The sequence below is a fragment of the Taeniopygia guttata genome, chromosome 13 (genome assembly GCF_048771995.1).
Source record: "Taeniopygia guttata chromosome 13, bTaeGut7.mat, whole genome shotgun sequence".
NCBI lineage: Eukaryota > Metazoa > Chordata > Aves > Passeriformes > Estrildidae > Taeniopygia > Taeniopygia guttata.
Window position 1 is genome coordinate 9,999,344 of NC_133038.1, and position 14,450 is coordinate 10,013,793.

At 52.8% G+C, this 14,450-nt stretch overlaps 2 protein-coding genes and 1 long non-coding RNA gene across 4 annotated transcripts in view; 1 reads left to right on the forward strand and 2 right to left on the reverse strand.

The window, feature by feature from the left end:
• The window catches only part of AFF4 (ALF transcription elongation factor 4), a 46,788-nt gene extending 44,898 nt beyond the window's left edge, over window positions 1-1,890 (reverse strand). The window contains exon 1 of the mRNA XM_012575044.5: window positions 1,597-1,890. The gene's annotated coding sequence lies outside the window, so the exon portion shown is untranslated. The remainder of the gene's footprint in view (window positions 1-1,596) is intronic.
• Window positions 1,891-2,073: 183 nt separating this feature from the next.
• On the forward strand, window positions 2,074-3,038 carry LOC115497085 (uncharacterized). The gene is made up of 2 exons (XR_003962660.4): window positions 2,074-2,792; window positions 2,897-3,038. It is a non-coding gene; the product is annotated as an uncharacterized lncRNA (long non-coding RNA).
• A 227-nt stretch (window positions 3,039-3,265) lies between these two features.
• On the reverse strand, window positions 3,266-12,587 carry ZCCHC10 (zinc finger CCHC-type containing 10). Of its 2 annotated transcripts, none has more exons than XM_030283940.4 (4): window positions 12,451-12,586; window positions 11,517-11,678; window positions 8,783-8,824; window positions 3,266-4,945 (listed from the first exon to the last, which is right to left on the reverse strand). In XM_030283940.4, the coding sequence occupies exons 1-4, from the start codon at window positions 12,579-12,581 to the stop codon at window positions 4,663-4,665; spliced, it is 618 nt and encodes a 205-aa protein (XP_030139800.4). In that variant the 5' UTR covers window positions 12,582-12,586; the 3' UTR covers window positions 3,266-4,662. The 2 variants fall into 2 exon arrangements, with proteins under 2 accessions (XP_030139800.4, XP_072791498.1); XM_072935397.1 differs by lacking the exon at window positions 3,266-4,945 and adding an exon at window positions 8,312-8,658 and having other exon boundaries at window positions 8,743-8,824; window positions 12,451-12,587.
• Between the last annotated feature and the right edge of the window lie 1,863 nt (window positions 12,588-14,450).

Here is a 14,450-nt window from a genome sequence, read left to right on the forward strand (position 1 = left end):
GAGGAGACTGAAGTCAGAGCTCATCGAGGGCTACAGCTCCAATCTCTGCTCTTGGGACAGGGACAGGAGCCAGGGAAGGGCTGGAGCTGGGCCAGGGCAGGTCAGGGTGGATTTTGGGAAAAGTTCTTCCCCAGAGGGTGCTGGCACTGCCCAGATCCCCAGGGAATGGACGGGACACTGCTCCCAGGGATGCCCAGGGTGGGATTCTGGGGCTGAGCTGGGCTGGATGATCCATTCCAGCTCAGGATATTCCAGGATTGTCTCACTCCTGAACACAGGAGAGTCTGCTCTCACACAGAGCTGCAAACACACTGTGCAGGAGGCAACAAGTGCCAAAAATCAACTTTGAGACACTAATAAAGCAAAGATATTAATAATGCCAAATGAGAAATTTTCCCTTTTGCTCCTGACTTGCCCCAGTCCAGCCACTGAGTAACTCCAGAGTGACACAGGGACTGTCCCACACCTCCAGGCCTGGAGTTTAATCATGTTTTCCTCATTGGAGGAGCCATGAAACGACCAATCAGGTGCACAAGCTCTCCTGCAAAGCACTTCACTAGACCCTGTTTTGCAATAACCCCCCCAGGCTGCAAATCCCCAAGTGCCAGGGACCTGAGAGAAGAATTCAGTAGTTTTAAAGGAACGCCAGGAGCTAGAAACACACCTGAGAGATCAGCAGCTGGAAGAGAGCCCAGGTGACAAATAAACACAGACAGCAGAGCAGAACCAGCTCAGGGACACTGAGGCAGGGCCTGCTCAGTGCCACAGGGGCAGGGGAGGCCTGGCTGGAAACACGGGGGTGTTTAAAACCACTAATATTCCTGAGAAAATGATCAAACAAGGCTGTGGCAAGGTGAGAGATGAGCTGGGGGCACAGCAGGCCCCACACCTGCCCCTTTTCAGGCTCCTTTTCCATTGTGCAGCACCTGCTGGGTTGTGAGTGAGGTCTGGGCACTCAGCTCTGCCCCAAAATTCACTGGAGAGCCACAGGCACGGCACTGAACGCAGCGATGCTGAGCTACACACCTCAACGCTTCCTCGCTTTGTTTCGTTCATGGGAAAAGGGGAAAAAAGGGGGAAAGTCAGCACGGAGCGCAGGAACGCTGAGCGACCGCTCTTCTGCAGAGCCCAGCGCGATCCCACCGGGAGGAGGCTGTACAGAACAGCCCCGCGGGCTCCGGTGTCCCGGCCCCAGTGTCCCGGCCCCGGTGTCCCGGCTCGTCCCGGCTCTGCCCCCCGACCTCCGGCAGCCGCTGCCCAGGCCGCTTCCCCGAGGGCACCGGCCGGGCCCGGAGCGGGCGCGGAGAGGGAGGGGAAGGAACAAAGCGCCGACGTCAATTACCGGAACGGGATTCAACCCATCACCGGGGCGGGCCCGGCGGCCCCGAGCGCCGGTACCGGGAATGCCCCGGCCGCGCCTCCCGGGAGGGACCCCCGCCCTCCGCACGGTATCACCGCGGGATAACCCGCGCTTCCCGGCGGGAGAAGCGCCCGCACGGCCGGTCCGTCCCCGGGCCCGCCGGTTCCGCCGAGATGTCCCGGGGGCGCCCGGGGCGGGCCCGCTGCCGGCGGGAGGCCCGGCCCGGCCGCGCTCACCTGCGCTGGCCGCTCCGCTAGGCCCGGACCATCTCCTGGCTGCCGCCGCCGGCGAACGATGAGGCCCGAGGAGCCGCCGGCGAGTCACGGAGCGCCGGGGGGCGCGGGGCGGGCCCGGGGTGGGGGGGGGAGCGGCTCACAAGCGGGCGGCCGCTCCGCAGGGGTCCCGGCGGTCCATGGCGGGCCGGCGGCGGGCTGGCGGCTGGCAGGCCTGGCCGGGGCTGCGCTGGGCCCGGTCCCGGTGCCGATCCCGATCCCGGCCCGGTCCCGCCTGGCGCTTCCCGGCGGCCCCCGCGCGCCGCCGCCGCCCCGATCACGTGACGCGCGCGGGGCGGAACCCCACGTGACCCCTCCCCGGCGGAGCGCGCCCGCGCGCGCGTAGGGGGCGTGGCCAGAGCCCGGCCCCGCCTCCCCGCGCGCGGCGGCGCGGGAGTCACGTGGGGCGGCGCGCGGGGAGCGCCACCGCGGCTGAGGCGCCCCCTGGCGGCGGCGGCTGGAACGGCAGAGACCGGGAGAGACCGGGACGGACCGGGAGAGAGCGGGAGGGACCGGGACAGCCCGGGAGGGACCGGGAGAGCTCGGGCGCAGGGCTCGCAGCACCCGGGACAGTGCGAGGGGTCCCTGCCGTGGCAGGGGCGAGCCATGGAAATAATTGGGATTTAAAATCCATTTAAGGTCCATTCCAAGCCTGGTTTCCTGGGATTCTGTGCTGTTGTGGGGCCGAAGTTTGCAGCCCGGTGAACAAAGGCTGTGCAGCCCCAGCTGAGACAGGAGCCATTGTCCAGGGGCTGCTAAAGGCACGGTGGGACAAACAGACTCTCACAAGGCAAATCCATTCGCCGGTTGGTGAAGAACTCCTCCCTGGGCAAACACAGCGATGCCCAGAGGCACGGACTGAGCCGTGCCCTCCCAGCAGGGCACCCAAAGCGCTGCAGGTTGGGCTGATCCAGCCCTGCGCAGGAATGGCGCTCTGTCCCCCTGTCCTGCTCTCCCTCGGTTCTCCTCGGCAGGTGAGGGCTTTTCCCGAGGCTCTTTTCCTGCCAGGCTGCATCAGATGAGCAGTGGCAGCTTTGGAGTGGGATGGAGCCCCTGGAACCACTCCTGGGTAACTGGGTTTGTGGAAAATCCCTAATCCGCCAACAGAGCACAACTGAGGCAGCGGCAGATGTAGGAGGGCAACAACACCTAGAGACAAAGTAATCAGAAAAGGCAAGACAGTTAAAAATAAAAAGCCAATACAAACATTGTATTTAAAACTAAACTTTTTTTTTTTTTTTTTTTCTTTTAAACTTGGATACAGAGGGACTTCCGGCTGGAGAACTTCCTGGGGAGTAGCCCTGCCCCTGGAAAATAACAACACCTAGAGACAAAGAAACCAGAAAAGGCAAGAAGGTTAAAAACAAAATCAAAAAACCAATATAAACATTGTATTTGAAACTAAACTTTTTTTTCTTTTCCTTTAAAATTTGGATACAGAGGGACTTCTGGCTGGAGAACTTCCTGGGGAGCAACCCTGCCCCTCTCTGAGGGAATGCCAGGGCAACTCCAGCTGAAACCTGCACATAAACACCACAAATATTTTAGATATTTGCAGTAAGCCTCAACTTGGCAACTTGTGTTTAATAATTTTTTCACTTTCCCATTAAATGGCACATTCACTCCACAAAACTTGAACACCTTTCTGGTAGTTTTATTTACAGCCTGCAGCGTGGTCTGTAAAACACAGGAGTGGTCACAAACAGACACACAACATGGGTATTTCCAAACATTTAAATAAGTACAGTTTATTCCAAAGTAAGTCTACACACTACTCTTTTCATAAAAATATAAAAAATAGTTTAGTTACTGTATTTTAACCTAAACCAAGATAACTTGAGAATTCTTCCACAAGTGATGCCCCCTCCCCAAAACGGCACTCCAACAGTAAGAAATTCAGGAGACTGCATCACCAAATAAAATACTAACAGCAACTGCTTCAATCCACCAGAAAACCAAGTAATTCCCACTCTGCATCCAGCAATCCCTGCTCTGCAGCGTGTTGGGATCTGCTTTTGTTGGGTTTGTGGGGTTTGCACTCACTTGGCAATCCTGCATTTCACACATTCCTTGGGAAACACTTTCCTCTGAGACCTTTACTTCAAGGAGTCTCGTCCTTACTGAGCACCCAGTGGAGACTGTGCTGGCTGTCACAGAGGCAGTGCCCAGTTCTGTTTGTTATTATTTCTCTGCTTTTGCTGACCCTATTACAGATGGGAATATTCTGATGGAGTTCTGCAGAACACCCACTCCAGCCCTTGTCTCGCTGGGGTACGCTGAATTTACAAAAAAAAAAGGCACAAAGATGAACTCCTAAAGCAGCAGCAGCCCTGGTTTGCTGAGCTGCTGCTCTCCAACACCAGCCCCGTGTCTCAGCAAAGCCTCCAACAACCAGCCAAGGACAGGGGAGGGAAAAGCCCTGTGGGCAGGACAACAGGACACTGCTCAGGGACAAATCAACACAGCTCAGCTGGCTGCTGCAGTTCAGACTGGAGCTGGAAGCATCAGGAGAAGCCACTGGAACACAAGCTCAGCAGCACAGAACCCGTCTGTCACCAGCCCGATGGGAGGCTCTGCGTGGGACACGTTGTGCATTCCGGTTCAACAATGCCAGAGCTCCACAGCAGCACTGAAAAACTTCTGCTTTTAACACTTTAGAGGATTTTTCTCAATGGAAGTGAAGCTGTCATTAACAGAGGAACAGCACATGATGCACAGCATAATCTGCAACAAAAAGCTTTTGCTTTCCAGCATGTAAACATCCAGGTTACTGGACTTTAGCTCATATAAACAAATCTGATGATAGATTTTTTTTTTTTTCAGGAACTAAAAAAGTAAAATCTTCCATAAAAGGATAAACCACAAAAATACTCTCTCAGCAAGTCTCACGTGCCATTTAATACCTTCCATGTCCTATGAACAACTACGCAGAACACTTAGAAATGCTGAAATGGAGCATTTGGCAGCCGTGTGCTCCAGCCCCTGGGAGGGCAGAGTCCCTCGCTCCACACCAGTCCTGCACCTCCCCAGCTATTTCTTCTTCTTCTTCTTTGGGGGCTCGTCCTCAGAGCTGCTGTCTGTGCTGCTGCTGCTGCTGCTGCTGCTGGAGGAGCTGGAATCCGACTCGAAGTCGGAGGAGGAGGAGGAGCTGCTGGAGGACGGGGAGGAGGAGGAGGAGCTGCTGTCCTCACTGTCACTGTCCGAGGAGGAGGAGGAGGAGGAGGAGGAGGTAGAGGAGTCCTCGCTGTCGGAGGAGGAGTCGCTGGCTGAGCTGTCACTGCTGCTGCTGCTGGAGCTGGTCACACTCTTGGACCTGAGAGAGAACAAAGAGCTGAGCACAGCCCTGCCAGAGCCCATCACACTCAGAGCTCCCTCTGCTCTGTCCCCATCATCCAAAGATCAATTATCTCCCCTGAAAATTCCCACACCTCATCAGCAAAATCTCCAGGCCTCACCACCTAAGATGAATCCCTGTGCCCTCCCTCCCTTCTCCCCTCCTGGATGAGTGGATTTGGGCCGTTTGAGCCATGGCAGAGTGGCCCCAGGACACGCCACAGCCCAGCAGGACAGCAGGGAGGGAAAGCTGGCCAGGATCTCCTTCCCAGCCCTGAGCAGGGGCTTGGCTGGCCTGAACTCGCCAGGCTCAGCCCCTGCCCCACCTCTGCAGCAGGGAAATTCTGCCACTGCAGCAGCCAGGGGAGGTTTCAGCAGTGATTTCACCAAGGTCAGAGCTGTTCCCAGCAAAAACTGTTCTTGGATTACTCCTGGCAAAAGAACCCAAAGTACCTGTCACTACAGGATGTTTTCTAGGTGGAGGAGAAGGGTGGAAGCAATCCAAGATTAAGACAAAATGATGAACACAGCAGAGAGGATTTCTGTATGCTCTGCATTTATTTTTCATGTTCAGCCCTTCCTGGGGCCACTGCTCTCAAGATCAATGTCTCTGATTTAGGGGGGTGATACAAATTCTAAGAAAGTAAAATTCAATTCTCTCTGAGATCTTTCCCTGAAGTACAAGACACTGATTCACCTCCCTTCCCACCAAAGTCAATCAAAAAGCATCCAAAACTGTAAATTATGATAATGCAGACTCTTGTTCCCATTAGAAAATTAATGTGCAGTATTTTTTATCAGAGGGTTTGGTTCAATGTAACAGCTCAGGAAGCGCCTGTGTTAAGGTTATTGAAGAGTGTGAGGTTTTTTCATCATATCAGCCCTGTCAGCTGACAAATGTGGATGTGGATTCAGCCACAAAGCACTGAAGTTTTTACAGTACATCTGTAATCTGCTGTCTCTGTGTGCAGACACAACAACTGTTCGTTACTGATAAATCCATAACGGCTGTTTAAACACTGACTTTTTTTGAGAAAAAAACAGCACTAAGATGAGGAAAATAAAAAATATGGGAGTAGTAGTTTCAATCTGAGCAATTCCATGAGATGGGCAGGAATGAGAGGATCCCCTGAGTAACTCTGAACTTGCTTTTCCTGATCACCTTTCACAGAATGCATAGCAGCAACCCATGGACATCCAGTGTTTAGGTTTATTCCAAAATTCACTCCCAGAAACATCAGGATGCTGCATTAAAGCTGCCTTTCCCAGAGGGAAGAGGCAGGAGGTTGTTCTCAGGAGAGGCAACACGTGGCTGCTGGTACTGCCAGCAGGAGGATGGAGATGGGACAGGTAAAACTCAAAATACAATTTAGGAGTGGGACAGTGCAGAGCCTGTAGGCTGGGAATCTAAGATCGTGGGGCTTATCACACCTCTGGGAAAGCACAGAATTTTTACAGGAGGTATCATTCATCCTCCTCAGGACACGTTTCCAAGAGTTCATCTCTGGTTCTGTGCCCCTGTGAGGGCCAAGTGCAGTTGGAGCCCATCCTGGCATCCCCAGGCTGGCATCCTGCTCTGCTCTGACACCCAACCCACAACTGTGGGCACAGCCACAGCTGGGACCTGAGGAGGGCAGGGAATGGGGCAGGGAATGGGGCAGGGAACGGGGCAGGGAACGGGGCAGGGAACGGGGCAGGGAACGGGGCAGGGAACGGGGCAGGGAACGGGGCAGGGAACGGGGCAGGGAACGGGGCAGGGAACGGGGCAGGGAACGGAGCAGGGAACGGGGCAGGGAACGGGGCAGGGAACGGGGCAGGGAACGGGGCAGGGAACGGAGCAGGGAATGGGGCAGGGAATGGGGCAGGGAATGAGGCAGGGAATGGGGCAGGGAATGGGGCAGGGAATGGGGCAGGGAATGGGGCAGGGAATGGGGCAGGGAATGGGGCAGGGAATGAGGCAGGGAATGGGACAGGGAATGGGGCAGGGAAGGAGCGAGGAAGGAGCAGGGAAGGAGCAGGGAAGGAGCAGGGAAGGAGCAGGGAAGGCGCAGGGAAGGCGCAGGGAAGGAGCAGGGAAGGAACAGGGAAGGAACAGGGAAGGAACAGGGAAGGAGCAGGGAAGGAGCAGGGAAGGAGTAGGCAATTCAGGCATTCCAGGTGGGACACTGAGGCCAAGCAGCACCTGGAATTGACTCTGTCCCTGAGGTCACAGGGCTCTGCAGCAGCTGCTCTACCTCAGCCTGTTTTTCTGGTTGGGCCTGAGCTCCATTATTAGTGTTTATATCAAAACAAACACACTTTCTGGAAAAGGTTCCTGCTCCTCCTGCCAGAAGCCAAACTTTTACAGCTTTATTTTAAATCTGGAACTTATAAATATGCTGGATTCTCCACATTTCATTCTTCCCATGTTACAATAAAAATCTAAATAGCAAACTGACGGGAAAGGAATTTATATTGATGGATTATTCTGGGCTTGCATAGAAGCAGGAGAATAATTCAAATTTACAAGAGTTTTACAACTTCAAGGAAAAAGAGTCCAAACCACCCCCTCCCCATGAACCCTTTTGCTCTGTCCATTTTTGCACTGGTTTGGAGCTCAAATACTCTGTAAATAATTATGCCAGCAAAGGCTGCAGGGTCAGAGGAAGCTGAGGCAGGAAGAGGCCTGAGCTGCCCAGCTCAAAACCAGTTAATTCATGATCTCACCAGTCCAGCAATAAACTGGCACTTCTGGGAAAGCAGCCTTTGCTAGAACACACTGAGACAGCCCATTCCAATAAAGCACATTCCACAGAGCAGCCTGGGATAAAGAACACTTTAAAGATCTGCTCTGCCTTATTTACTGCCTGCCACACACAGCAAAGGCCTTTAAACACCTCCTGAAAACTGGGTTAGATCAGACTGAGGGACACACAAGTGACACTAAAGGGGAAGAGATGCTGGGCTGTTACTGCACAGACATTCCCTGGTGTAAAACTCCCATTCCAGGAGTGTTACAGCCACAGTTCTGGCTGTTCCTCCTTTCCATCTGCTAAGAAAGCAAATTCCCAAGTAAACATTAATGCAAGGTAAAGCACAAACAATGTCAAAGGAGTTCCTGGCTCAAACAGAGCCAGGAGAGGGCCAGGGTCATTTTCTAGATTTTGCTTTAGTTTGAGATCAAGGGGGGTTTGTTTGGTTTAGGGGTTGGGTTTTTTAAGATGTTTTATTTAATCCTTTAGACAAAGCTTGAGAGAGAGAGAATTGGCAAAGGGAATGAAGAGAGTAGAAGTCAGAGCAAGATGGGCAGGTAGAGCAATGAGAGACCAGAAACCCCTGTGCCAGTCTTGTTTCAGAGACTCCTGATGGACAGAAATGGGAAGACTTTTATTCCTACAGCAAGATCATGCATGGGGAGGAAAATCAGCAGGGAGAAAAACAGAGAATAAAACTTTGAGAGATTTTGGACAGGGAGGAGCAGAAATTCTCCAGATGCCTGACAGACAAAAGCTGTAACAGCCTCAAAGCAGTAAAACCAAAACTTATTTACAAAGCTACTTTTGCCACCCCCCTGCCAAAGTCCTGCTGGAGCAGCCAGTGCAGGAGCAGTCCCCACCAGTGCAGGAGCAGTCCCCACCAGTGCAGGAGCAGTCCCACCAGTGCAGGAGCAGTCCCCACCAGTGCAGGAGCAGTCCCCACCAGTGCAGGAGCAGTCCCACCAGTGCAGGAGCAGTCCCCACCAGTGCAGGAGCAGTCCCCACCAGTGCAGGAGCAGTCCCCACCAGTGCAGGAGCAGTCCCCACCAGTGCAGGAGCAGTCCCCACCAGTCCCCACATACCTTTTTTTCTTGGTCTTCTTTTCTGCAGCACTTTCTCCAGCACTAATTAAGGGGGGGAAAATAATGGCTTTGATTAATGCAACAGGAAAATTAAATAAATAGCAGCAGACTGAGGCCGAGTTTAATATTCAAAGGGCACTGGGCAGCTCAGTCCTGTGCAAAGCAGAGAAAACTCACCTATGAGCCAGGGGAGGAAAACCCAGCAATTCACCTCTAATTTTCTGTGCTATTTATGCTCTGCACTCTGCTTTATCTCATTTTGTATGGACAGCAGCAGCTGAGATGTGAAAGGCACAGGAGGAAAGGATACAAAGAAGTTGTGTGTAACTATATTTAGCAGTAAGTGAATTGATTGAAATCAAGGGTAAAAGCTTGACTTAGCCTGTAGCTTTCACATTTCTTTCAAGTGCCAATAGAAACAGAAAAGTCCATTTATATTGATGCTTTCCAGCTGTGTGTCTGTCAGATTCCCAAGTGTTCATCCCCTCACACAGTTTTAGTGGTGCCACAAAGTTCTTTGTGTGTCATCAGAAAAATGAGATTTCTCCATTTTTTTATTTTCAGACACAAGGTATGAAAACATTATCAGCACAGGAGAGTTCTCCACACTCCCCTGTGGGCAAGGGGAAGATTCAGTGATATTCAGATTCCAACCTTTCCCATCCATATTTCCATTCCTAAGGTCTCAGACCCTCTGCAGGGAACCAGGGGGTTCCCAGGTAAAAACAGTCCCTGTGTGAACAGAATTCAACCCCAAACCTTTGAGGGGACAGGACCTAGCTCAGGGAGTGCCTCCCTCTTATGTGTGAGGTGTGGGTTACTCAAGAGTTACTCCAGGAGCTCCTACTCTCAGGCCAGACCTGCTCTGGACACTCCCTCCATACTCAGGGCTGGGCTCAGAGCTCCAGCATCTCCAGGAATGAGCATTCCCTCAGCTCCCTGCCCTGCTCTAGGCTCAATCAGAATCGTGGGGCCAACAGGAGGCAAGCACGGGGAGCCTGGAACAACTGGGGAAGGAGTTCATGCTGGAAAAGCCTGGATGAGGTTGTCAGAGGTAAATATTGACCTTTTTAGGCTGGGTTTGCCTGCTGGTTAATGATTCCTGTGTGGCAGACCTGTGGGACACCCAACTTCTCCAAAAGCAAGGAGAACCTCCCAAAGCAAGTGACACAAAAAGCACAAGTGTGACCTGGGAAGTTGCTTTTCCACAAAGAAAAAAGCTTCACCCTTGGAATTGTAGCCCTGGCAGCTGAGGAACAGGATCCCTCCCAGCACAGCTGAGGAGCTGAAGATGACAGAACCCCTGGGAATGCAGCCCCATGGCTCAGATTGAGCACTGCTCCCACCTGGGGTTTCTCAGGCTTCCTTTCACAAGAGGATTTTCCTCAGCACGTGCCTCTCACTGTTAGAGCCCCAAAGCTCCTTCTGGGCCAGACTGGCCAGTCCTGTAACTCCCACACAAAGTGATCCCACACTCAGATCCAAACCCAAGGACAAGACAAGGGATTTCACCCTCAATTCACCATCCTCCAGTGGTAACCTGCAGAATCCACCAGAAAAAGGGGCAGAAAAGCAACAAGGAAATAATCTGAGCCTTAAACTCAAACTTAGCCTAAAAAACTTGAGTCTCTGAAGAGGCTCGGCCTCCAAATGGAGCCAAGTGTCAGAGTCCAAGCACTGCTGATCTGTCCACAACACTGGGTGACTCCAATCACTTCCCAATCACTCAGTGGATCAGGAGTCATGTCAAAATCAATCACTTTACATCACTCTCCTCCCAAGGAAAGGAGTCTCTGCTGCAGGCAGGGTTTCAGCTGTGCCTCAGAGCTGCTGGGCAGGCTGAGGAGCCCTGCCTGCCCGAGCTCCCTGTGCCACCTGGAGGAGCAGAGCTGGGAATGCTGTCCCCACCTCCCATCCGGCCAGGGGATGAGGGCAAGGGCAGTGACTGAGGAATTCCAGGGGCAAGGAGTGGCACTGGGAGTGACCCTGTCCCCTGCAGCTCCCGAAACCAAACTGGAGTGGCAGCAAGGACCCCGACACATGGAATTCCATGGAGAACTGAGGTGCTGCATTAGTTTTGCTTGTTAAAACAATTATTAACCTGGGGGGAAGCATTAAAGTATTCCCAGGGGAAAGAAAATCAGGTGCCACAGGCAGAGCTCTGTTTATGTTTCTCTGCTCCTTCCACCTTCTGGGCTGTCACAAGAGGAAATAATTGTGCAATTCAGTGAGCTGTTTTCACTTCATGCTTGAGCTGAAGCTGATAACCCAACTCTCCCTCAGCTGCCTGAGCCAGCAGCAGCAGGGCTGGGCCAGGTTTAGCTGCAGCTCTGAGCAGCAGATCTGGACACGGGGCAAGAATTGCTGCCCTGCTAGAAATAAATCTGCAGCTTTCACTGCCTGGACAGCACAGAAACATGAACTCAAACAACCAAGGAATTCAGGAAACTGCTCCACTACCAAAAAGCCTCCAACTGATTTAACTTTGGCTCAGTGCATGGCTTTGGTTTCAGACAGGCCAGAACAGTTTTAAAGGTATTTCAGATGAGCAGGTGTTGATGAAATTAAAATGCTGATTTTAATTCTCTGGGACCTGAGTGTACATATTTCACAAATCAGCTCTAACATTAAATCAAGGACACATTCCACAGTCTGGAGGAAAAGATCACAGAAAATGCCCTGGGACATCTTTTATTTCAATCACAAACCAGACATTTCATCTTGCCAGTCTTACCTCTGTTGCAGCAGGAGTTGCTTTTCTTTCTCCTTAAGGATTTTGGCCAGCTGAGCTGTCCTTGAAGGCCTGTGCAGGTATTTTCTCTTCCCTTTACATTCATATGTCCAGTGGCCAAACTCTAAACACTTCTGACACCTCACATGCTGCTTGTTTGCCTCCCTAGAAAAATGCACAATTGCTTAAGTAACTCATTACAGGTCTGTTCTACACAGTGAAAAAATACTTAAGTTTTTTGTCATGCAACTTTAATCAGGTTATGATTGAACCAAATTTCACAGGTGCTTCAGGTTTTCTTTTGAATCAGGACATGGGCAGTAACACCAAGCAGACAGATCTTCATTTATTAAAACAATCTCACTGCCCAGTTTGCTGCTATCCAACAGCTGCAGGTGTTTCTGGCTTCAGAGAAACACTGAAATTCTGGCTCAGAACAAAGAGCAGCAGCTTCATCTCCAGTTCCAAGTCCCAAATTGCCCAACTCTCAGAGCCCAGGACTCCGCGAATTCATGGTAACAAGGTGAAGCTGAAGGTTCTTGTTTCGTGTCTGAAGTGCTGGGTGTGCGCTGAGGAGCGGGGAAATGTCCCCGGGCGCTGCTCCCGAGCCCCGGTCCCGCTCCCAGCGCTGCCCACGGCAGCAGCCGGGCCAAAACTCCCTCAGCCCTGATCCTCCGCACCTCTGCACCTCCGCACGGACACCCGGAGCAGAAAGGCGCTCGATTCCAAGCCCCGGCCGTGCACGGCCACCCGAGGCCGCCCTCGTTCCGCCCCAGCCGCGTTTTGGGGCGGTTTCCCCTCAGTCGAGCTGCGGCCCCTCCCGGGACACAGCGGAGGCCGCAGAGCGCCGGGAAAAGGCCGGGCAGCGCGGCCGCAGCAGTGCCCGCCGTTCCGCAGCCCCACCCGAGCCCCGCGCTGTCCCCCCGGTCCCACTCACGCCTGTCTGCGCGCAATCAGCCGGTGCATGGGCGTCGCCATCTTAGCGCCCGCGCCGGAAGTGAGGCTGCCCCGGGGAACGGCGGGACGGGAAGCGGCCGGGGTCATACAGAGCCAGTCCTCCAGGGTCATAGAGACTCAGTCCTCCAGGGTCATAGAGAGCGAGTCCTCCAGGGTCATAGAGAGCGAGTCCTCCAGGGTCATAGAGACTCAGTCCTCCAGGGTCATAGAGAAAGAGGCCTCCGGCGGCCTGCACTCTCTATCGCCCCTGTTGCTCCCGCCGTGTCACTGCAGCGCCCGGGCCTGGGCCCTTTTCGTGTTCGTGTCCCGTCCCTGTCCCGTCCCTGTCCTGTCCCTGTCCCATTCCTGTCCCTGTTCCTGTCCCAGTTCCTGTCCCGTCCCTGTCCCATTCCTGTCCCTGTTCCTGTCCCTGTTCCTGTCCCAGTTCCTGTCCCAATCCTGTCCCTGTTCCTGTCCCAGTTCCTGTCCCTGTCCCTGTCTTGGACACTTTGCAGTTTATTCCGTGGGCAGTCATCCAGCCCTGATGCTTTCATTTGGAAGCCCATGATATCTAATTCTCTTTCAGGTTTGATAGAAAGCCATGAAACCAGAAGAAAAGGCAGTTTATCATTTTAATATCTGTTTCCCTGCAAACTGCTGATCTAAGGGAGCTGCTGGAAATGGCTCCTGGGTGGCGTTGGTAGCACAGGGAGGTGGGATTTCGGAGAGCTGGGTTATCTCTGGTGGGATTTATGTCAGAGCTTGAGCAGCCTGACTGCAGATCCCTCAGCAGAGGGGATCACAAAGCCCTTTCCCATCTGAATATCCCAGAATAGCCCAGTGAACCTTCTGTTGGGTGACGTGTGAGGGCTATTTCAGCAGCCCGAGGAAGAGCCTGGGACAGAGAGCAGCCAGGGATTATTTTAAACCCACATTCACCGGTTGTCTTTGGCTGGTGTTAATGAATTCCGACACTGAACTGGGATGGCAATGAAGTGTAAATTGAGGCTGGAGCAGAGGCTGGGCAGAGCACAGGAATAAAGCAGGGATTTATGGAAAGGCCTTCACAGGATACACCAGGATACACCTCGGGCACTGCGAGAGCCCGGCCGTGGCTCCACCCCAGGTGGGCTCCTGGTCACCAGTTTTGACACTTTTATGAGTTTGGGTCCATTTCCATGTTAGGGTTCATTGTCCAATTCCAGCTCCAGGTGATGCAGTCCCACCCTCCCAGGCTGCTCCCCTCCATTCCTGCTGTTTGCACTTTTTGGGGTGGAGCTGCAGCGGTGTCCTTGGTTCTGGGCTGGAAAAGGATTGTTCTGTGTGCCTGAGCTGGTTCTGGGCTGGAAAAGGATTGTTCAGTGTGCCTGAGCTGGTTCTGGGCTGGAAAAGGATTGTTCTGTGTGCCTGAGCGGGTTCTGGGCTGGAAAAGGATTGTTCAGTGTGCCTGAGCTGGTTCTGTAAATCCTACTGGACATAAAGCAATCGAATGCTGAATTTTATTTGGAGCGTGGTTGGTATCAAATTATCTTTTAACACAATCGTAAATTATGACACCTTGGATTTTCAACCTGGGCTCATCAAAACCAGCTTTGGACCTTCTGCTGTAATTCAGGAGCAATCAGAACACGGAATTCCAGAAAGGTTTGGGTTGAAAGGACCCTAAAGCCCATCCCACCCCTGCCATGGGCAGGGACACCTTCTGCTACCCCAGAGTGCTCCAAGTCCCATCCAATCTGGCCTTGGGCATTTCAAGCAATGTCAGCAATGTCTGAATCACAAAAGAAAAATTATAAGGAGGCATATATGTAATTTTCTTCCAAAACTATGTTTCCAGAGACTGCACTTATATTATCATTACATCTCACGGTGTTTGTGCTGTTCCCATCCACCACATCTGTCACCCTCAGGTCCTTACATCACAGGCAAGGAAAAAGTTTCACTAAACAGCTTTTCTGTGGCACCGCTTCGGACTAAGGGCAGCTGAAATGTAAATTTTAA